This window comes from Electrona antarctica, assembly GCF_951216825.1.
Source record: "Electrona antarctica genome assembly, chromosome: 6".
Classification (NCBI taxonomy): Eukaryota; Metazoa; Chordata; class Actinopteri; order Myctophiformes; family Myctophidae; genus Electrona; species Electrona antarctica.
The window spans coordinates 36,365,044-36,389,610 of record NC_136811.1 but is presented as its reverse complement, the minus strand read 5'-3'; the positions used below and the strand labels follow the sequence as shown (position 1 = coordinate 36,389,610).

The 24,567-nt window shown below is 44.6% G+C and overlaps 3 protein-coding genes across 3 annotated transcripts in view; all 3 read right to left on the bottom strand.

Moving 5' to 3' along the window:
* Positions 1 to 962: 962 nt before the first annotated feature.
* Positions 963 to 7,198, bottom strand: vsig10l (V-set and immunoglobulin domain containing 10 like). Its single transcript, XM_079504081.1, has 12 exons — positions 6,641 to 7,198; positions 6,033 to 6,365; positions 5,216 to 5,488; positions 4,332 to 4,601; positions 3,847 to 4,092; positions 3,335 to 3,613; positions 2,885 to 2,977; positions 2,178 to 2,405; positions 1,764 to 1,883; positions 1,609 to 1,646; positions 1,418 to 1,516; positions 963 to 1,340 (listed from the first exon to the last, which is right to left on the bottom strand). Exons 1-12 carry the CDS (start codon positions 6,714 to 6,716, stop codon positions 1,263 to 1,265), a joined length of 2,133 nt encoding a protein of 710 aa, XP_079360207.1. The 5' UTR covers positions 6,717 to 7,198; the 3' UTR covers positions 963 to 1,262.
* Positions 7,199 to 9,684: 2,486 nt separating this feature from the next.
* Positions 9,685 to 24,567, bottom strand: part of LOC306925330 (interferon-inducible GTPase 5-like) — a 36,107-nt gene continuing 21,224 nt past the window's right edge. Inside the window, exon 3 of the transcript XR_013790239.1 lies at positions 9,685 to 9,696. The gene's annotated coding sequence lies outside the window, so the exon portion shown is untranslated. The remainder of the gene's footprint in view (positions 9,697 to 24,567) is intronic.
* Positions 10,602 to 11,798, bottom strand: LOC306925057 (interferon-inducible GTPase 5-like; the record flags this gene model as incomplete). Its single annotated transcript, XM_079503739.1, has 1 exon — positions 10,602 to 11,798. The coding sequence occupies one exon, from the start codon at positions 11,796 to 11,798 to the stop codon at positions 10,686 to 10,688; it is 1,113 nt and encodes a 370-aa protein (XP_079359865.1). The 3' UTR covers positions 10,602 to 10,685.

Genomic DNA, 24,567 nt, shown 5'->3' with positions numbered 1-24,567 from the left:
GCTGGGGTCTGGTCAGGAGGGTCTATCTTGGCAAAAAGCAGCCGTCTTGTCTATTGGGCTCCCACCGTCTTTAAAGATCGGGTCTGGTCAGGAGGGTCTGTCTCGGCAATATCTTTCGCTAGGTAGACTCGGTGGTAGACTCGTCAGCCTAATCAGCTATGAACTGTGGTCTGGTCAGGAGGGTCTGGCTGGGGTCTGGTCAGGAGGGTCTATCTTGGCAAAAAGCAGCCGTCTTGTCTATTGGGCTCCCACCGTTTTTAAAGATCGGGTCTGGTCAGGAGGGTCTGTCTCGGCAATATCTTTCGCTAGGTAGACTCGGTGGTAGACTCGTCAGCCTAATCAGCTATGAACTGTGGTCTGGTCAGGAGGGTCTGGCTGGGGTCTGGTCAGGAGGGTCTATCTTGGCAAAAAGCAGCCGTCTTGTCTATTGGGCTCCCACCGTCTTTAAAGATCGGGTCTGGTCAGGAGGGTCTGTCCCGGCAAAAAGCAGCCGTCTCGTCTATTGGCCTTGTTTGATTCTGATAGGGTCGTCTTCGGGTCTGGTCAGGAGGGTCTGTCTCGGCAATATCTTTCGCTAAGTAGACTCGTAGGTAGACTCGTCTTCTGATGTGATGATTTGTGAACATGAAGTTGATTCACCTGGAGTTTTTGTCCGATGTGAAGTATTATATAAGGTAAGGTATTATATACCCTGATCAGCTCCGATCTGACGTAATGAAATCACACAAAATATGTTAAGTAAAAAAAGCTATCATTTTTGATAAATGTATGTATCACACCCGGATGTGATTTCACAACTGGCTGTTTTTGCGCAGAGAAAATGACCACGGTTGCTACGGTCATCCAGTTCACCCGGGTGTGATTTAATTACGTCAGAAATTATTTTGAACATAGCAACCATGCTCATTTTTTTCTGCACACAAAAGCCAGTTGTAGGAGTGGTTTACACCACTCAAAAATGTTGTAGAATAGATGTAAAATAGCAAAACAAGCAATCTCTCTCCCCTAGTGGGATAAATTGTATATGCCATCAACTACTGGTAATATAAATTATGTAATATTTACATTATAATTGTATAAATAAATAAATAACATTTCATTAAAACAATCAAAGTATGAAAAAAGAATAGACACCCAGCAACTATTGATAGTCACTCTAAATCAAGATAACTGAACATATAAAATATGCATAAAGAATTAATAAAATTACATACAGGGAGTAGACAACAGTGGATTGTAATTATACATGATGACAACAAGTGTTAAACAGTTGTGGCAAATCTCACAGGTGGAGGAGGGACAAATGTGGGGAGGGGAATCGATCTCTCGGATGAATTGCTCTGAAAGAAATTAAAATGCATTTACTCATTGCATAATTGTAATTGGCTTTTCTTTTTAAATCTGACAGGGAGGGTACCTGATGTAATCTGTTGTAGTCCGGGGGAGGTTTCAGACCTCCTGTCAGCAGGTCATGGGGGACTAACATTATATCTGGTGGTGTATGTGTTGTCACCGCCTGTGACAGAGGAGAGTAGGAAATTAAGCTCAAACGAACCGCAATAAAACACATTAATTAAAATCCTTCCCACTTGACATCCAAATGCTAACCTTGACAACATTGGACTTTGGATAGCTTCTCTGTTGACCTACAGTATGAAAACAGATTATAGTGTTAATGGGATAAGTGTCAGAATTTAAAAGCCACATGTTCAAACAATTTCACAGGTGATTAGGGTTTGGTGCTGAAGAAAGATGAGCGTTACCTTTTTTCTTGTAGCACGTGACACAGAGGCAGATGAGGCTAATGAGGAGGACGAGGAAGAGGAGGCTGCAGGGAATTCCTGCTGCAATGCCCGCGATAGCTGGGCCTTTTAGTCCCTCACCTACAGTTAAAGATACCACAAATTATAGTGGAGTAAAGGACTTTAGGACTGTGCCTGCTGGGCCTGATGAATACTGAACATCAGGCAATAATTGAGTACCACAGACGAATAACAGTCTAAGTCCACACTATTGATCCATAATATATAAATGATAGATAAGGGTTCAGGACAACGAGGCCTTTTCGTGGAGGGGTCAGTCTGAAATTTGGACTGTTTTTCGTCTGTGGTACTCAATTGTTTGGTTGAAATAAATTTCTAATAATGTCCTTATTGACTGAGTCCTTCATATCATACCTGGTCCAATTCTATGGACCTCAGATGGCTCTCCGGTGGTTCGACCAACATTTGGGATGATGCGGAACCTGTATGTAGATTTGGGATCCAGGGTAGAGATATCTGTACTTCGAGTGGAGCCAGGTTTCTGCTGAATGGTTTCGAACTGCCTTGAGGCCCCTCTATTGTGTGCTTGATTAACATATTTGGTGTCAATGAGATCAGGTCCTTTCATTTGGATGGCAAAACCTGAAACAGAGCATATGTGATCATGTTTGAATCAAAATGATAAGATAAGAGCAAATTATTATGTATTTATCTGTAGCCCCAATTGACACCTGGCCCCATGATATTTAAAATAACATACATTCTGAAATATCAACCAAGTTTTAAACCCAGGCCTCCTGTGTGGGTGACCAATAAATTAAACAAGTGTACAAGTTTAACAAAATGGGCCATAACTACCACAATCATTTTGTACTTTTCCAACACAAAACCTAGTGCTCAACCAATGCCTTGGCATATTGAGCAATATTTACACCCCTATGTTTAGAGTTTTTGTTTTCAACATACCATGTCATTGTTCCTCCTGCAGTTTTGCTGACATGCACATTCTTTTAAAAGGAAGGCTAGGTTCCCAAATTCCCATGCAATGTAAGGCTTATTGGTGGGTGGGGGTTATCGGTAAGTCGGTAACACTGTTCTAGCCAAAATCATGGTTACTTTACCTGTAACAACAGAGGTAGGCGGGACCTCCCAGGTCAATGTGATGATGGTTCCATCTTGATTAGGGAACAGACTGGAATCCGAGATGGTGGGGCCTGGAGAGAGAGAGAGAGAGAGAGAGTGGGGTGGATTGTGAGAGACAGCTAGGGGGGGGGGGGGAGAGAGAGAGCAAAGGGGGGAGTGCAAGGAGACTATGGAGCCTTGTTTAAGCGAGAAAGCAATCTCAGGTATTACTTAGCATTCTGTCTAAGGGTTCATTGTGCAGCTGAGATCTTGCTAACACTCTCGTCGTGCCCATGCTCTACATAATAATGTGTAGGCAACTTACTCCTTACTACTTTAATACAAATATCTAAACTGGAAAGATAATAGGTTATGGTAAAAAACAAAACAAAAAAAAGCCTATAAACAAAACAAAATACAAGAAAGCACTGACAAAGAAAACACTATACCTTGTAACTGAGTGTCCCTTGTTTGGCTGCCCAGTGGGTTTGTACAAGTACAGGTGTAGTTTTCCAGGAGAAAGCTGCTGATGTTGAAATCTCTACTACTGAGCTGTGTGGTGTCAGGACTGATCTGGTACTGCATCCCATTGGTTAAAGATTCATTCCCTTTCGACCATGAGATGACAGCTGTAGGTGAGGCTTGACTGATGCACTGAATGGTGACAAGTATTTTGCCACTCATCTCAATTGTGGTCCTGACAATTGGTAAGAACGCCATAGGACTTCCTGGCAAATATAAAGATTTTACAAAAGTGAGTAAGCGCATCATGGGGCACCTGGGGCTCTATACTGTACTAGGCCCCCTCCTGTATTTCCTCTACATCTTCGGCAAAAATATCTAATCTACAAGCTCACATGTCACAATGTGAGCTTGTAGATCAGCTATTTTTGCCTAAAGTTCACCCCCTAGGGTTCATATAGTTAGGCATATATACTGTCTGGGAATGTCTGAAACTTACGTGCAGTAACGTTACAGTTATTCTGTTGGAGTGGGTGATCAGCAAAGCATATAACGGTTTTCCCGCTGAGTTCCTGTGAGGCAGTCATTGTCAAGCTAAACTCCGCAGCACCACTACTGCTGTTGGTCAGAGCAGGGAATGAGAGCAGGGCCTTTGGTGTGCCCCCAGGCCACTGACACTTGTACTGCAGGTCACTGTTGTCAGAGACTGAATGAACAGAGCACAGTGGGCTACCCGAGGGCCTCTCTGTCCAACAAGAGATTAGATTATGTATTACTGTTGAATTATAAAAGAACTAACAGAAACATTAATTCATTACTACTAAATCACTATGGTTGATCACTGCAGTTTGCATAAAACATAAATAATTAATCAATGTTTCCTCTATAGGACAGATTACAGTTTGAATTGAAGCTGTCTAAAGACATTGGGAGTAGTGCAACCCTTCATACACCTTAAGAGTATGCCCAGTATATTCTGCATACCGTAAACATTGATGGTCACATTCCTCCGTCGCCGTTTTCCAGTCTTCTCATTGAGTAACATGCAGGTGTACACACCTCCCTGATGACTGGCTTGTAAATTAGTCAGATTGAGGAATCCTTTGTGGGAACTGGGAAGGATCTGTCCTCCAAAGATCCAGTCAGCAGATGGCACTGGGAAACCCTCAGACTGACAGGAGAGGTTGACGGAATCCCCAGACACATAGAAGGGCTGTTTTGGACTGACCACAACTCTGGGTTGATCTGGTCCATCTGTAGGAAAACCATAAAGCATGGAAGAGACATGAGTTTCATTACAAAATCCACTGATGGAAAAATATGATTACACTTGACTGTAAGCATTACAATTCAAAGATTTGGGCAACGTTTCGGTCCGATCCGAAAAATAAAAGTTGCGTTTTTCATAAACTAGAATTACGGTAACAAAATCGGTCAAGCAGTTTGCAAGATTAGCCCCAGACTCTCTTTCTCCCCCCAAAACACGACAGGAGTATTATAACCGTGTAGTCTCCCTAAGAAATCTCTACTCTGGTTATCAAGAGCAAGTTAACTAGATAGGGACACTCATTGGAGCGCATGTCTGAGAGAGAATTGTGGTGGTGATTATGAGATTTTGAATTCACAAAATGTGAAAAGATATTCACATCATAAAACACCAGAGAACTATTATTTCAGAAAGTTGCCACAATTAAATGAGATGTGTAAAGTCAGATAAAGAAAAAATCTTTCTTTTGGTGTGCAGAAAACAGCAGATAGGGAAAAGCTGGCTATTTTGCTCTTTCTTTATACTTGTGGGTGGAGTTGAGTATGAGGTCATATCAAAATAGCCGTCATGTATTATGGTAAATTAGTGTGAAGAGTCTTACACAGCACAGTGACGTTCTTGTAAGTCGTAACATTGCTATAGGGGTTCCTCAGGTTCAAACTGTACTGTCCTGTGTCGTTGCGGTTTGGCTGACTGATCACAAGACTCTTTTGCTTGACTGAGTAGTGGGAGCTGTCCTTTATCTCCTTTCTGTTGAAGTACCACGTCCACCGCTGAGGCGCACCTTGCACTGTGCTATAACGCAGAGTGAAGCTGATGGATTCCTCCACGACATCATCAGGTTCCACATTTACAGTAACATCCTGAATGAGTTCTGCAAAAGAAAAGGTTAGTGTTACTGTTGAACACACACACACACACACACACACACACACACACACACACACACACACACACACACACACACACACACACACACACACACACACACACACACACACACACACACACACACACACACACACACACACACACACACACACAGGTTAATCTAATAGGTGAATTGCGAGGGCACTTGCTGGGCGAATTCATTAAACCGGATGAGCCCTGTTGATTTTGGTAACCCCAAGGCCTTTCCATTAGCACCACCCTTTGGTCAAATTGTCCAACTGCACACTAGATAACAAAAAAAAATGTGGTGTGTGTGTGTGTGTGTGTGTGTGTGTGTACCTCACAAACTATTCCATAGCCTAATAATAAACACAATATTAAATTCAGCCCATCTTCATTTGAGGTACTACTACTAGAAACACTAGGAACATCCTCAAGGAACCCTGAGGGCCCCATTTGAGATATACTGCTCTAGAATCCATCTTTGAGTTTTGACATGTCTGCAAACAATTACCTCATATACTTACCATATACTTTTAGAGTGAAAAAAGCAGAGGCTATATCCAGTCCAGCCTTTGTTATTTCTATAGTGTAGTTGTTGCTGTACCCAAGCTGTACATTTACAAAAGTAAGGGATCCATTTGTTTCAAGCTTCAATACTCCTTTGTAGCTATCTGCTATATCCGGGGGGAAAGTAGTGGAGCCAATAGTCCAGGTGACCACGGGTAGAGTATCCATAAACCACCGAACCACAGGATCTGGAGCACCACTGATGGACACAGCCAACGTCACATTGCTGCCAACTTTGGCATTGACCAGTTTGGGCCCAGGGGATGAAATGTCCAATTCACAACGCACACCTGAATCAATAGAACAGGGAAATTACTTGGGTAAGTAGCACTAATTTATATAAGGTATCTCAATCTCTCTCTATAGAGGTCCATCCATCCAGATAGAGACACTGACACACACACACACACACACACACACACACACACACACACACACACACACACACACACACTTGTCCTCACATGGTGTCATTTAAAATCTCTGTCACACTGTGTGTGTGTGTGTGTGTGTGTGTGTGTGTGTGTGTGTGTGTGTGTGTGTGTGTCAATTTCAGTCTTCTTACCTGAAATAGTCAACAACGTCAATAAAATTGCCCCCACTGAGTGTCCCGGGAGGATATCGAATGTGTTCAGCCACATATCTAAGGAAATGGTAGTCGAGCTCGATCACTTTAACCGTGCGCTGTCACTGCTGTGTTTGAGACTGAGTGTGTCTCCCCTGCAACTTCTAAACCAGAAAGGCTTTTAAATGTCCTTGAAACTTCAACCTGAGTGACGGTCAATGGCTCCTATGTCCTCCAGGTGCGCTGTGATCATACTGGGAAAACGCTGATGTTGCACGTGAGACCACACCTCCATCTATTTGAAAATAAAACATACTCATGTCCTACAGTAAGCCTGAAAAAACATAATAAGGGTGGCTCAGACGTCTTTTGCAGTCAATGAGAGAGAGAGAGAGAGAGAGAGAGAGAGAGAGAGAGAGAGAGAGAGAGAGAGAGAGAGAGAGAGAGAGAGAATGCCTACATTTGTCTACATTTATTTTGGTTCACTTCAGTGGGTCCAGATTGGTTTTGGAGTTGTGGCAAGCTCAGTAACACAACACCACAGTAGGAACTTTGGACATCAACAATGTAGACTAGAGACTGAGTAGTAAAGCAACTTAAGCAAGAACACAACACCAGACTAGTATGCTGATGCAGTGCTCAAACAAAGCTTGCAGAATCAGAAAAACATGATCACACTGCCATCTGGTGGTGTGTGCGGTGAATGACAGGACAGGAGTGAGGTTGAGCTCCTGTCCATCATCTTCCTAGTTGAAATCTGGCCATGGTGTTATCATAGTTTGAGCCATTGTTGAATACTTCATTCAAGTGCAGTCAGTAAGGATAACACAGAAATCACACCCGTGTGAACTGAGTGGTGTAAGGTATTATATAGCCTGATCAGCTGTGGTCTGACATAATGTCTGACGTAATGAAATCACACCTGTGTGAACTGGGTGACCATAGCAACCATGCTCATTTTTTGGTACGAACAGACACGTAAACTAACTAAGCTGAAATCACACCCGGGTGAACTGGGTGACCATAGCAACCATGCTCATTTTTTGGTACGAACAGACACGTAAACTAACAAAGCCAGTTGTAGGAGTGGTTTACACCACTCAAAAAGCAGTCCTGGGGACTTGTTTCCATTATGGTCTTATAAAGCCTTATAAAGGGGGACCTTGATGTTGGAGAGGGGCCGCCATATTTCCACACTCAATCCAGTCCAGAGGGCCACATTGTCAGGCAGAAACCTCTCATCTCTGTATTTTACCTTTTTCCGTAATGAATGGCCTACTACATCATTCTACTGTATGTCATACAAAAATAGCAATCTACAAGCTCAAAACGCACGAGCTTGTAGATCTGCTATTTTTGCTATGTTTTAACTGGAATCCTGAATACTTTTTTGCCATTTTTAAATTGGAAAAGTAAACGTTTTATTTAATTTCAAATGCATTTAGTTTACTTATGTTAACTTATGAACTTAATTGCAAATACATTGGACATAAAAAAGAATAAAATGTAATACTAGTCATTAATTAAGCTACTAATATAGATTTATATTAGTAATAAGTAATTAAAGCAGGTCATGTTTGCATGTTTGGAATTGAAACAGTTGAAATCAATAATTTATCAATATTCCAATGTTAACCTGCGGGCCAAATTAAGTGACGGTAGGGGCCATGTGTGGCAACCGGGCTGCCAGTTGCCCATATATAAAGCGTAACCTTTCAATTCCTTTCAACGCTGCCTACAACAGGAACTTCTTCATGACTCAAAGATGGTCTGGCAGGGATTGCCTGCCGTTGTGCACAGGTTGAAGTAGTACTGTAGCAGAGCAGGGATTCAAGTGAATTATGAATTCAAGAATTTGTCACTTGGATTTAAATCTAGACTCAAGTCACAATTATATTTAGCCTATTGAGACCAGAGTCGATCTACTAGGGAGAGTTGATATAGGCTACTTGAGACTTTCATATTTGAACTGAAAGTTTGCGTTTAGAGTTTAATATTTAACCCATTCAAAAAATCCCTTGTACACATCGAAAAATGTTAGTCTGGCAGCCGACAGGCTTCTTTTGTTTAAAGTGGGAAATTTGGTGTATAGTCTTTTTTATTGGCCTAAAATATTGTCTATATACATACATTCATGAATCCACTTGCTGAGCAGCTGTTAGTATTGGGCAATCTTTTTCATAGGGGTTTCTTGTGACCTACCATTAACATCCTATGGCTAGCAAAAATGTCAAATTCCTTTTGCTTTAAGTAGCATGTGACATGTCAAACTAGGGGTTTTTCATGATTCTAAATCCATTCCAAGCATTAGTTTTGCAAAAAATACACTCCTTGGGCTAAAAGCAGCCATAGCCACTTCCCCAAATGTGCCCAACATGTGCTGACCTCATCACATTTGTCATGATGTCTATGGCCTTTTCTTTTGCCCAAGGAGTGTATTTTGTGCAAAACTAATGCTTGGAATGGATTCAGAATCATAAAAACCCCCTAGTTTGACATGTCACATGCTACTTAAAGCAAAATGAAAGTTTGACATTTTTGCCTGCCATAGGGTGTTAATGGTAGGGTCACAAGAAACCTCTATACAAAAAATTGCCCAATACTTTCAGTCGGTCAGAAAGTAGATTCATGAATGTATGTATATAGACAATATTTTAGGCCAATAAAAAAGACTATATACCAAATTTCCCACCCGTCCACCTCGGCTGCCGGACTATTAATATATATTTTACATATCACTATTATATATAAATATTATATAATATAATGTTTTTTGAAGCAGTGAAATTTGTACTTGTGAAGTTGTGAAATAAATACTGTCATTCTTATTTGTATTTATTTTTCAGAAACTGAGACAAATGTTTCCATCACATATGCAAGCAAGGAAAGAGTATCTTGGATGTGGTACAATATCTTTTTCATATACACTGATTAAATATCCTGCATCAGTGTTGGCTGAGTTACACTTCCTCTCTTCAGTGAAAAATACAACCCACCGACCAGCATGTGTGAGCATGTAAGTTACAGTACAATTGTTCACAAACAGTATATTGAAACTTGACTTTGCAGATTTTTTGAATGTTGCTATCAGCTCTTACTTTATAATCACTTAATGTCATTGATTGATTGAAAAATGTATTAACAGTTTGCAGAATTACAGTACATTTCAAGCACAAACTCAATACAAAGGCTGTTAACTGTGAGTGGACGACCCAATTAAGCATTACACTTGTTTCCAATAGGGTCCACAATGTTCAAATCATCAAAAACATTTAGAGACGTACAAATAGACACTTCTATATAGACAAAGGACAGCACAGGAATTCATCATAAAGGAGGTAAAAAGGGAAAAGAAACATATAAAGTGAGGGGAAAAAAAGGGGTGGGCGGTGGGGATTCACGTTCAGCTCCGTTCATTTGTTTGTTTTCCTTGGAGGAGCTGCGTTGGGTCCCCAAGTCGGCTCCGTGGCCGTACCTTGAGTTGGCTGTTTACAGGGGCCAGTTTCGAATTGCAGCCGTCCGTAGGTGCCCTTTGAGAGCGGTTTTGAAGGAGTCAAGGGATTCGCATGTCTTAATGACTGTTGGTAGGGCATGTACAACCCGAATCTGGGTTGTACATGGTTCGTTGCACTCCCTCTGGTGTTGTGGGTGTGGACTTCGTTAACATTAAGGAAGTATCTAGACAGGTACATGGGTATCTTGGTGGTGTATCGAATCTTGTGGACCAGACCCATTGCAAGATGCTGTACTCTGTCGTCGACCCTAAGCCATTCCAGCCTGTCGAAGTGGGCAGGGGTGAGGTGGGTTCGGGGGGCGAGGTCAAGTAGGAGCCTGACCAGTTTGTTTTGGGAAGTCTGGAGCCTGGTTTTAAGGGTTTTAATGGTCATGCCCCTTGGATTGTTTAGTTTTATAATGAAATAATGAAACTTGAAAGTGTTTGATTTAATTTAAGTGTCTTATGTGCTAATGCAGATAATGGGGGAAAAAGCAAGAAGAAACAAAATGTATGACAAATCACATAAAAATAAATTGCATGTGCCAGGCCTCACTTCTCCTCCCCAATAGCAGCAGCCACTATCTTCTCAGCATCAGACGCCATCTCATCGATGGCCCCATTGAGGGCCTGCAGCATGGCAGTGAAGGACCGACCAGCACCAGCAGCTTGTGGCATAGCCATCGCCACCAGCTTAGATGAAGCTGAAGCCAAGTCCTTCTCTGCAGCTGCAGCCTTCTTCAATCGCTTTTTCACTCCCGCCTTTGTAACCTCTGCTGACAGGTCACTGGTCCGTAAGGCTTTGAGCGTTGCTGGGTCCACACCCCTTTGCCGGGCTAGCCTTTCGACTGAGTCGTCATCTAGACATAATGATGTCCGTGCTTTGTTCAGGATCCTCACTCCTACACTGGCATCAACCATAGATGACACCAAGGGAACAGGGATAGCAGATACCCCACCTGAAAGCGAGGCAGCTGCCCAAACCTGTGCTTTAAAAGAATCCCTTTTCTGGGAGACCAAGGTGGAGGTGAGGGTTGGCAGTGCCTGCAGGAGTGCATTGACTCTTATCTCTGGGAGGTCCCTGCATATGTCCTCCAGCAGGACAGGGAAGTCCAACTTCTCCAAGGCTGATGGTCTCACTAGGTAGATTTTCGGCAGGGCCACCCCCTCTGCCTTTAGAATCCCCAGACTGGCGTTCCTCTTGTCCTCCAGGCTATTTTCTGTGTCGTTTTCTGAAGCTAGTAGAGTAAAGTACACAGTTTCTCGCTGTAATGAGCGGGCCTCCAAAAACACAGCCACGCTGTTAGGTTGTGGAGACTCTGTGAATGTCATGAAGACAGCATTATAGCGCAGGAATTTTACCTGGTCCATGTATGCCTGAGGTGCAACAGGTGAAGTGGTTGGGACTGGCGGCAAATCCCACAGGCGAAAGTCAGGATGTTTTGGGTTGGGGTACACTGCCAATAAATCTGGGTCAGTATTGGGTGGAGATAGGGCAGACCCCTCATCACCAGGCCCGAGGCCATGGAGTGCATTGATAAAGGACACCTTTTCATCTCCACGGTCCCCCACTACAGCCATGTTGATCCTGCTGATGAGAAGATCCTCCTTGACATCTTTGGACTCTTTGAGGGTGTCCATAAGGCGCTTTAGGCTTTTAGCCATTTCTGGGGAGGGGGGAAAGATAATTTGCAGGCAGGATTAGTGGGTATTGTGTCAGCTGTAGTGCATACCTGTATATTGTACTTCTATCAAGGGTGCCATTTCCATAATCGCATTTTTTTAGGATACTAGCAAATTATATGAGGGCATAGCAGGGTTTTTTGATACCTGGGTGTAAACAAAATTACTATCGGTGGGGAAATGATATTCATGACAGGCTTAGGGCCGATTCATACTCCTATTTTACCGCTGTTTCGGCGCTGTAGTGCCGAAATGATTTCGGCTCGTCAGAAATTTCCAGTATCACCGAAGCGCCGACTTTAGGACGGTACCCGCCCCCCCGAACCTCAAATGACGTCACATTGTAGGCTCTACAGAGCCGAACCGACTTTTATTCGGCTCTAAAATAGGAGTATGAATCGCGCCATACACTTACGATCCCAAAACACAAAATAATATAATAATAATATTCTCTCTGTGTTACAGAAAAACAGTTACATATTTTACCAATTTATGAATGTCCCTGATGATTGTTTGACTTGATTGATTAAAAAAAAAAACATTTAAAAGATCTGAAGATTAATTTGGTTTTCATTTGAGTCCAAACAATATTTTTAATTTTACCTTAAAGCTGGATTGCAAATTAGCACTACGGGCAGAGTGAGAGTTGCCAATTTGTGAGAGAAATAAGCATTCAGGTCTATGAAAACAAACCAAAAAGAAGCAACTAATGGGCTATTTGAAAATAGCCAATCTACAAGCTCACAACGCGTTGCGTTGATCTGCTGTTTTCAAAACAATCATGGGATTATATTATTATTATTATTTTCTTTTATAAAATGTGGAATATTCTTTGAAACATTTTACCAACAACACAAATCTTGTATGGGGGTTCTTGGTACAAAATATGTCTAGATCTAGGTTGTAGTTGGACAAATACATTAATCTGGAGGTCCTTAAAAACAAGCCCCCAAAAAAACGCAACCTGCAAATTGTAGTTCCAGGCTGCAACTACAATTTTTTACAAACAACCTTACAGAAAAACAATCCCAAAGTCGCTTATAATAAAACGGCATGGCAACACTGTCTTTGAGTGTGAGCAATGAGATGCGAACCTGGGGTCTGGAAGGCTCAGAGCTGCAGCCATTGGCTCATGATACGAGCACACGACCAATGGGACAGAGCATTCAGTGTTGCTAAAATACCCTCCCCCTTCACCCCACACCCTTGGACGATGGCGTCTAGCCGCAGCTCTAACTAACTGCAGCCAGGCCCGTTCCACGAAACTTGGATTAGAGATTAAGCCGGGATTTAACTGATATCCTGGTTTAATATATCCTGGAACAGCGATTAACCGGTTTCATGAAAGCTGGTTAATCTTGCCAGATTAATTTAACCAGTTAACCTGGATATGTTGAGGCTTGATTCGGTTTCATGAAAGTGATGCTACATTAGTTACCATGGAAACTAATGCTTTGGATTTAGCCTGCTCCGGACCAGGCTAACAGCCAGGTTTAACCTAATCCTGATGTCTTTACTGTTCATTAAGCAGTCAAATTGATCACAAACCAATGATGTTTTCCACACTTATTCAATTATTATAGGTTTATGTTGCCTTATTTTTATCGGTCTGCATTAAAGGACTAATTTAAGCACTATATAAAATCAAAAAAACAAAATATATAGGCTGCACAACATCATGACAGCTTGTGAGCTTGTAGATCAGCTGCTTTTGGTGAATGTTCCCCAGAATAGGTTTGCTGTCGTGCAAGTGCACGGTTAAGAAGAATTATTATATTATATTATATTATATTATATTATATTATATTATATTATATTATATTATATTATATTATATTATATTATATTATATTATATTATATTATATTATATTTGTTTTTGTAAAAGTGAAAACCACTAAATATTACCATTACTCATTGTTTTACAACATATTACCATTGTAACGTTTCACCCACTATTGAACCCATGACCCACAGTTCACCAGTCTGGCCCCTGTCTGGACAACAACCCCCTTCCCCAAAGGTAGCTCCCTCAGAGGAGGGAGTTATGGCAAAATATCACAATGCGACAATATCATTATGCTTACAATATTAAGAATTCTGTTTTAAGTTAATAGTAGTGGTAAAATGTAAACTATATTTTTGGGGTAGTTAATCATTCAGTCTATCCACTGTTGAGAGTATGTTCTCTCTTTAATTACAGCAGCAGTATTTATTTTAGAAGCTTAAGTCCTTGTATCAGTAAGTCTTGAATAGATTAGTAATGATACTGAGATATACAGAAGGGGGCAGTAATGCAACTATTAATGATGCAAACTGCCATAATACCCCATGAAGAAGAAGGATCAGTAAATCTGTGTTCCACCGAATGGGTCTAGAAACAAAAAGCCAGGCTCTGCATTCAGCCAGGCTTTATGATCCTGGCTCGATAAATCCGCCCATTCTAAGCCTCGCTTGGCTTTAGTGGAACAGAATAAACCAGGCTGTAAAGACCAGGATTTAAAAAGCCTGGTTTTGGCCTAAATCCTGGATTAGTTAATCCAAGTTTTGTGGAACAGGCCGTGCATGTGACGAGCGGCGCTGACAGGCGCAACACAGCAGTGTCACACAGACAAACACGTACCTCTCCCATTTGGAAAACATTTGAAACAGTAAAGTTTATAACGTTTTATAATAAGCCATTACAAAATAAAAAATAAAAAAAATAAAAACGATTTTTCGACTCATACGTTTTTGAGTCGCGGAAGGCATGAGTCGAAAATCGAGTCGATTTTCAACTTTTTTCAACATCCCTATGTACAACCCCCATTCAACACATATACATGATTCCACCTGTACAACCCCCATTCAACACACAGACATGTAAAGTACATCGATCATACCGATAAAACATGCTCAACTACACATAATTCACAATATGTGCCCCATTTGACTGCAGTGTTTATGACAGGAAGACTAGAATGAAATACAGAAAATGTGCTCTCGAATACCCCAAACGTCTCTGAGCGCCTCGTACACCGCCCCTCCAACCACTAATCTATAGTGTAAGTATTTTAATTCACCACCAGGTCTTACCTACTGTGACTGAGAGGTGGAGTGTTGAGACTCAGGAGCCTTTTAGATTCTTCAAGTGGGGAGATGCGTTGGATAAGGCTTCATATATACTGCACGGTACACACATGTGTTATCAGTGGGTGTGTTGCAGACTTGCAGGTGGAGTCATTCATGACCAATCAAATTATGACTTTTCATTGTGAAGTGCTGAGTGCAACAATTCAGGTAATTTAAGTTTCAGTAATTAGTAGTTTCAGGTAAAAAAATATATATATATACAAGGAACAAGGAACCTTGTACCTTCCTTGTATATATATATTTTTTTTACCTTCCTTGTCTGGTTAAATTTGGTAATGTGTAAAAAGGCTGAGTCACACTTGTTGTTCACAGCGCACACCTGACAAAAGACCATTGATATGAAGACATCTCCCTTCAGGAACTAAAAACGCCGGGACAACGCTCCACACGTCCCAAACTTTTCTCCCTTCTGAGGAGATGATAAAAAGTTATCACCACACACCTGACAAAAGACCATTGATATGAAGACATCTCCCTTCAGGAACTAAAAACTGAATCTGAATGGCTTTGTGTTACTGCTATTGTCCTGGCTCTGTTCTAATTAGCCATTTAGGAGTTTAGCATTTAAGGGTTTGTTTACTATCCTGTTCCCTGTAGGCCTATTGGATTGGTATTGTTTAAGCCGTGTGGAAATTTGGTGTTGTAGGAATAGCAAGTAAGACGAATGGCTATTTCTATCTTTGAATCAGAATGTGCGGAACGGCACGTCTGTTTATTTCACACACTTCAAGCATACTGACAACACAACACGCACACCCCAACTTCCTTGTTTACCCCGAAATCCCCGCCCACTCTCTTAGGGTGAATTATGTCCCTAGAAAGTCACTACACAGGCCCCCCCAGAATTCACCATAGAACAGAAAAAGAAAGTCACTGTAAACGAAGAGGGGGGCGAATGGTCCGACCTCGTAAACGTACTCCGCTGACTGCAGGGAGGCAGGAACGTGAGACAGAGGCAGCCCGTGGTGTGCAGGGGGAACGGGGGCAAAGGTCACGGCCTGATCCAGAAGCAAGGAACGTTGACGAGGAGCTGACCAGGGAGTCGTGGCTGAAGGGACGAAATCCCCCGGGACCCGCAGTGGCTGGCCGTAAACCAACTCGGCCGATGAGGAGAGGAGATCCTCCTTGGGAGCTGTCCTGATGCCCAGCATAACCCACGGGAGCTTGTCGATCCAGGCATTGTCTGTGAGGGTGGCCCTCAGAGCAGCTTTCATACTGCGATGAAAACGCTCGCACATGCCGTTGCCCTGCGGGTGGTATGCAGTGGTGCGGTGGAGCTTTATGCCCAGGCCCTCAGCAACAGCAGTCCACAGCTCAGACGTGAACTGGGAACCACGGTCACTGGACAGGTCAGACGGGGCGCCGAAACGAGCAACCCAGGTCCCGATAAACGCCCGGGCCACCTCAGCAGTCGTAGTCGAAGACAGCGGAACGGCCTCCGGCCAGCGGGTTGTCCTGTCCACCATGGTAAGAAGGTGGGTGAAGCCATGGGAAGGAGGCAGAGGACCCACCAGGTCCACGTTGATGTGGTCAAAGCGCCGTTCTGGCACCAGGAACGGCGCCAGAGGGGCCTTTAGTGTGACGGTGCACTTTAGATCGTTGGCACGCCACGCAGGTGGTCACCAAGTCCCGGACATCCTTTTTGAGCACGACAGGCCTAGGCTGGCCCAGCGAGACGTCGCACAGGAGTGTGGCACCGGCGCCGGCGAAGGCCACATCCTGCCACTGAAGCCCTGTGATCGCCGTCCTGTAAGCCTGCACGTCCGGATCCGCAGCCTGATCCGCAGCCATGCGGGCATAGTCGATGCCCAGATGAACGGCCCCAACGACGGCTCGGGACAGGCAATCAGCAACGAGGTTGGTCTTGCCGGCGACATGACGTATGTCTGTTGTAAATTCCGAGATGTAGGAGAGGTGACGCTGTTGGCGTGCAGACCACGGTTCAGCCACCTTTGCCATGGCAAAAGTCAACGGTCTGTGGTCCACAAACGCTGTGAAGGAGCGAGCCTCCAGCAGAAACCGGAAGTGACGGACAGCCAGGTAGAGGCCCAGGAGCTCCCGATCCAAAGTGCTGTACTTGCGCTCGTTGGGACGCAGCTGGCGACTGAAGAAGGCGAGGGGCTGCCAGAAACCGTCGACCCACTGCTCGTGCACTCCACCGACGGCATAGTCCGAAGCATCAGTAGTGATGGCGATGGGAGCCCCGGGCAACGGGTGGGCTAGCATGGTGGCAGTAGCAAGAGTGTCCTTGGCAGCCCTGAACGCGCTGTCCCTCTCCGGGGACCAGTCCACAGCATGCTTGGGGGCTTTGCGTTTAAGGGCCTCATACAGGGGTCGCATGACATGGGCCGCCCGGGGCAGGAAACGGTGATAAAACGTTACCATGCCGATGAACTCTTGGAGAAATCTGACAGTATGCGGCCTGGGAAAGGCTGCGACGGCTTCCACCTTCGATGGGAGGGGAACAGCCCCCTCACGTGTAACTCGGTGCCCGAGGAAATCAATGGTCGCCAGACCGAACTGGCACTTAACCAGGTTGATGATGAGGCCATGTGCGCTGAGCCGCTCGAACACAGTCCGGAGGTGCGACAGGTGCTCAGTCCTGGAGGTGCTAGCAATCAAAATGGCATCGAGAAAGACGAAAAGGAAAGGCAGGTCCCGCAACACTGAGTCCATGAGGCGCTGGAACGTCTGTGCAGCGTTCTTGAGTCCGAACGGCATGCGCAGAAACTCGAACAGGCCGAACGGAGTAATCACAGCCGTTTTGGGGACGTCCAGCGCGTGGACAGGCACCTGGTGGTACCCACGTACCAGATCCACCTTGGAAAAAATGACCTTCCCAGCCAGGTGGGCGGAAAAATCCTGGATGTGCGGCACCGGATAACGATCCGGCGTAGTCGCCTCGTTAAGGCGGCGGTAATCGCCACACGGGCGCCACCCACCGGCAGGCTTAGAGATCATATGAAGAGGGGAAGCCCACGGGCTGCTGGAGCGGCGAATGATGCCGAGGCGCTCCATGGACTCGAACTCCGCTTTGGCGATGTGAAGTTTAGCAGGGTCGAGACGCCGAGCCCGAGCATAGACCGGAGAACCAGCAGTGGCCATGTGATGCTCCACACCATGCTTTGCCGTGGACGACGAGAAGGTAGGCTGTGTGAGGGCCGGGAACCCTACGAGGAGCCGGAGGTACTCATCTGCGGTGGAGAGCACATTGGACAGTCCGACAGCATCCGCCCCACCGAGAGTGCACGCGTACGAACAGTAGGTGGCCGCATCGATTAAACGGCGGTTTTTCACGTCCACCAGTAGTCCATAAGCGCACAGGAAATCCGCGCCGATGAGAGGAAAGGACACATCCGCCAACACAAAGTCCCAGGTGAACTTCTGCCCACCGAAACCCAGAGACACATGCCTGGTGCCGTAGGTGCGGATAGGCGTACCATTAGCAGCTTTCATTGGGGGGCCGTGTCCGGCGGCCTGCATGTCCGCCACAGTAGCCGGTAGGATGCTGCTCTGCGCACCCGAGTCACACAGGAACCGCCGTCCGGAGTTTGTATCCTGAATGAAAAGTAGCCTGCCAGGACTGCCAGCACACAGGGCCACTACCGTGCGCCGGCTCTGGCGTTTCCCGATGCGTCAAAAGAACACGGTGGTCGGCACCGCTTGGCATTGGGGCCAAACCTTGCATGGTAATAGCACAAGCCAGTGTCCCGCCCCTGGCGTGGGGCTGTCGCTGCAACAGAGACTGTCGAGGCGTGGGGCAGTGGTGAAGAGGGCAGGGCAGGCTGCCATGCCGCTGCACATTGTTGCTGGCCAGCGAGGAAAAACTTGTCAGCCTCCGCAGCCAGGGCACGGCAGTCTGTTATTTTAGTGTTGGCCAGAGCGGCCCGTACCTGAGAAGGCAGCTGTCGCAGGAAGAGGTGGATGAAGAGGAAATCCGGCTTGTTTGGTCCCATGAGGTTCAGCATCCTATCCATCAGTTCAGACGGTTTATTATCCCCCAGACCTTGCAGGGAGAAGAGATGGTCGGCGCGCTCCGCCTCAGAAAGCTGGAATGTCTTCAGCAGGTGACTCTTGAGCGCGTCGTATTTAGCCGCCCGTGGAGGAGAAACAATTAAACTCTCCACTCTCAGTGCTGTCGTACTTCCGAGGGCCGAGACGACATGATAGTACTTAGCAACGTCGTCGGTAATGCCCCGCAACGCGAACTGAGCTTCTGTCTGTGCGAACCATGTTGCTGGAGAAGCTTCCCAAAACTCCGGTAATTTGATCGGAGCGTTTGTCGCCATAGTTACGTTCAGGTTACGTCAAGTCACTGGAAACGACCAGCAGACGAATGTCGGGGTCACCAATGTAGGAATAGCAAGTAAGACGAATGGCTATTTCTATCTTTGAATCAGAATGTGCGGAACGGCACGTCTGTTTATTTCACACACTTCAAGCATACTGACAACACAACACGCACACCCCAACTTCCTTGTTTACCCCGAAATCCCCGCCCACTCTCTTAGGGTGAATTATGTCCCTAGAAAGTCACTACAGTGTTTAATTTTAAAATCCACTGCTTCTCTGCATATCTCCTTTCCCCCTCTGTCCAGGTTTGATTAGATTCTAATCCACAAACCTCCAAGGCACTAATCCCATGGGTCATGAAATGTTGAACAATTAATAAAGTTGTTTCTTTTGCATTATTTATATTATATCTATGTTGGTTTAGTCTATCTACTATTGTGTTTCTAGTTTCACCCACATATTGTAGGTTGCATTTGTTGCATGTAATTAGATAGACACAGTTACTAGTATTAGCCTGTATGATTTGATTTATTCCCACCATTCTCATTGTGGTTCTATTTTTCACTTGTTGTTTAGGTCTGAAGTAATCCGGTTTCTTGCGTATCGGTCTGTCTGTCTCCTTTAGTTTGCTATGTACAAGGTAATCTTTCAAGTTTTTGTTCTTTGTTAATCTGCTTAGGCCGGTCGAATAGGTAGTAACCAAAGCTAGTTTGGGACTCTGGTCCCTTTCTTTCACCTCTAGAAATGTGTCATGTGTTTTTCTAAGGAAGGTTCTTGTGTAACCCCGTTTCCGCAAGGCGTTAAATAGAGTTTGACATGCTATTTTAAAATCACTTTGTTGTGTGCAGATTCTGTGGAATCTCAACAGCTGTGATTTGACTATGCCTCTGTAAGTGTGTGGTGGATGAAAGGAGGTTTTATGTAGGAGAGCGTGTGTGTCGGTTTCTTTGAGATGGTTAACATTGGTAGACAACTTGACTGCGTGTGCGTGCGTCTGTTTTGATTTGTGAGTTCTCTTGGCACAGTACCATGGGTGTGTACGCACAACAAAACCATGATGCTTCTATGCAACGATTGGTATGAAGCTGAGAAGGGCCATGCCAGTGTCGGCTATGGGGATTAATGTGGTTGACACGCACTGTAGGAGGAGAAGATGAGTTCAGATATGTACCAGTGCCACTGTCTGCTATTTTGTTTAAAGCTGCATTACACCTCAAGCAGACTGTAATTATGAAACCTTTTAATTAATTGTCTGGTTTAGGTGTTATTTTGTTCATAAAGTGCATGCTATTCTTGTGTGATCCTGTGTGAACACAGGATTTGATATATCCAGACTAACATTATTGTCTCCACCAGGCCGAAGGCATGGGGAGAGAGTATGTTTTGCACTCCGTCCGTCCGTCCGTGTGTCCGTCCGTGTGTCCGTCCGTCTGTGAACAGCTAATCTCCGGCACCGTTAACCCGGTCGATGTCAAATTTTGCACACACACTCCCTGGATGCCAACGATGAACCTCTGCCCCATAATTTCCAGAACGGCCTGTTATAGCGCCACCAGGAGGCCGCTTTGTGCAAAACAAGTTTTTGGACAGTACACCTACAGATTTTGTCCAAACATCACGCAAATTGGTACACAGTCTCTCTAGAGCCATTCAACGAAACGGGTCTTTCAGATTTCTCAGACTCCATCCTGATTGGCTAAGATTGGCTTCCAAAGTTTGCAGGAGTGCTCAGTTTCAAACAAAATGCTGCAAATCATGGACACATCGTGTGATATCTGTGAAATTGTGCACGCACATTCCCACTAGGCAGAGGAAGAAATGCCACATGAACATTTTCAACTCAGCCTCATGGTGGCGCTATAACTCGCCGAAAAGTGTTTTTACCTCTAACTGCACGGATCTGTGGATAACTTTGTATGCCAACTCCCTAGAGGCCAAGGAAAAACCTTTGCCTGGAATTTTCTGCTCTTTATAGCGCCACCAGGAGGCCGACATATGTAAAACACATTTTCTAATATTACTCCTTCAGATTTTATCCAAATTTCACGCAAATCGGTACACATGCTCTCCATAGTCATGTGATCAAGACGCGTTTGTTTGATTTCTCATGATCCACCTTCATTGCCTACGATTGGCTTCTAAACCTTTCAGGAGTAGCCCGCTTTGTACCCGTTTTGTACAAATGGCCACAATTACTCAACGCAGCGTCCGATTGCGGTGAACCTGTGCATGCATATTCCCACCAGGCCAAGCCGCGTCACACACACACACACACACACACACACACACACACACACACACACACACAGTGTCTGTCTGTCTGTCTGTCTGTCTGTCTGTCTGTCTGTCTGTCTCTGCCTGACTTTCTCTCTCTCTCTCTCCCTCCCCCACCCATCTCTGTCTCTCTCTCCCTCCCCCACCCCTCCTCTCTCTCCCTCTCAGTCTCTCTCTCTCTCCCTCACTAGAACATGCCATGCACACACATTTGCCTGCTGCAGTTGGCAGAGCAGTGGAAAATAATACAATGAATAAAAACGAATTACCAGACAGAGCAAATTATACATCCTCAACATTTTATTTAATAATAATACCTCGGATGTGAGGGGTTCCAATTATCTGTCACAAACTTTTCCACCGGACAAGTAAACTTTTAATAACCTTGTCCAGAAAGATGTATTACTTGTACCGGACAAGTATACCTACTATAAAATGGTGGACAATCTTGAGGATTTCTGTGTAAAGTGGGGGGAGGATTGTGTACAGTGGGGAATGATGACGAACTGCTCTTCTCTTTCTGATCTGGTTTTGGAGCCTCGCTGTGTTTCTGTGTTTTTATCCTTCTAATTTGCTTGCATATAACTTATAGGTGAGGTCATGTACTGGTCTATATGCAGTGTAAAGAACTCTTTAAAATCTCTCTCTCCATCTCCCTCTCTCTCACTCTCTCTCTCACTCTCTCTCTCTCTCTCTCTCTCTCCCTTCCTCCCCCATCCCAAATCATGTCTGTCTGTCTGTCTGTCTGTCTGTCTGTCTGTCTGTCTGTCTGTCTGTCTGTCTGTCTGTCTGTCTGTCTGTCTGTCTGTCTGTCTCTATCCCTCCCTCCCTCCCTCCCCCTCTCTCTCTCTCTCTCTCTCTCTCTCTCTCTCTCTCTCTGTCACTCCCTCTCTCTCTCTCTCTCTCTCGCGCTCTCTCTCTCTCCTTTTTACGTTCAGTTCTCTGTTTAAGAGTTCACTGAAGTGCTCTGCCCAGCATGCTAGGATGTCATTCTTGTCAGTGAGCAGGACAAGCCAAGCAAAAGCTTGGCTTGTTGGTGCTGCTTCTTCTGGCTGCAAGCCTTATCATCAAGATGTTGTTTGTGGAGTCTGGAGTCTGTTGATGAGGTTGTTGATCTCGTGCAGTGCTTCCGTAATGTTTTCTTCTAGCGCAGTAGCAATTTGTGAATAGCAATGTTTTACATGCAGCCTGTTTGCATCCATCATTACTCCTCTACTTCTCATAGATTATTTCCACCTGGCCTTAGAACCAGGCAGGGCAGCACAACAAAGGTGAATATGAAGACCGTATAGGCAACCTCTTCACTCCCATCCACAGACTGCACTTTATGTCCTGTTATTCGCATTGATTCTTTGTGAATTTTGATTTCCCTAAAGCTGAAGTTGTTGGCAAGTTGATTTTATGTGAAATCATTCCTACAACTCTACATAGGATCTGACAGGAAATAATGTCTCTTTTCTTTTTCACGTTTGCAGCCATTTATATCATTGATCAACCCCTGAAGTTTCGTGGAAATATCCCTCGGTTTAATATGTTGCCCTATTCATCCCCATTATATCTAATGGGGTCTAATATTGTGGCGGCCATATTGGATTTCCAGCAAAAACATTACCGGGTTGTCCATATAGGTTGTGATCCTACGGGGTCATAGATATTATTTCTGGTGGACAACCTTTGATGTTATGGCAAATGCAGGTTTCCTAAAAAAGGGTTTGCCCCCTGGGTATAATAGGATCTGACAGGAAAAGTAATGTCTCTTTTCTTTTTCACATTTGCAGCCATTTAGACAATATGCAAGCTCAAGAATATATGTCCCTTCTGTGCAATGAATCTTAGCCAATGGATTAATATTGCTTGTGTTTGCCAAAACAGTCAACAATCATGGTAGAAATCATGGTAAAGCACTATTCCGGGTAGCCACCATCTTGTAAATATGCACAATAAGGGTCCAGACACACCCAATAATAAAAAATAGGTATTCCATTGAGTCTCTCATGGTCAGAAAACATGAAATAGACACTGAGTTTATGTTTCTAGTTCATCTGGTTCAGAAGTTAGAGCCAAACGTATTTTCTGGGTGCTAATATTGTGGCGGCCATATTGGATTTCGTGGAAACTTGCAATACAAAAAATGTTCGTATATATATCATTGATCAACCTGTGAAGTTTCGTGAAAATATCCCTGTTTAAAATGTTGCCCTATTCATAACTATTAGGGGCTAATATTGGGGCGGCCATATTGGATTTCCAGCAAAAGATTGACTGGGTTGTCCATATAGGTTGTGATTGTGACTGACTAGGCCTAAACTGTGACTGCACTAAATGGAGTTGGAACAACAGATGTTCAGGAGGCGGAGAAACACACATTGACCCTACCCTTCAGGCCACTCTTCGCCCTCCACGCCAATCTACCTGTCCCTATTTATACCTGCCCAGTACCACCCAGAATCCTCCATGTTTCGCCTGCCTCGCTGGGTCGCACACTAGCCGCCTTCCTACAGGCTTCTCACATCCCAACCCCACCCCCTTCACCTACATAGTAGCTCCTTCCCCCGCTCCCCTCAAAGGAGCTTATCGGCAGATTCGGCACTAGGAATACTGCATTCACTTCGCCAAAGTGGAACAAACGATTAAAACAAAACTCTCTCTCCTCCTCAGGTTCCTGCTGGGGGGTGACTGTCCATGCGCACCGTAAGACGAATGCCTTACGACGAACGCCATACGACCTCCAGGGTCGGCGACCCCCCCCTGGAACCTATACACACCTGAATTAATTCATTCATTCCTTCATCCCTCCATTTCCTTACTGTCAATAAATCCTTAAACCTCCCCAATGGTGTGTTTTCTCCAACTAGTGAATGGTATACTGTGTGGGCGCTAATGTAGAAAACTGATCTCATTTCCAAGTCCATGCTACTTTGTCTTTTTAATAGTTCTGAGTAGTTAGGACTGAAGGTGGTTCAGTAAAGCAAGCTCACCTAGCCTGATTATCAGACTGTAGCTTTCTTGAAGCTTCAGTCTGACATTGTCTCCTGTCTGAGCGATTTCAAGGG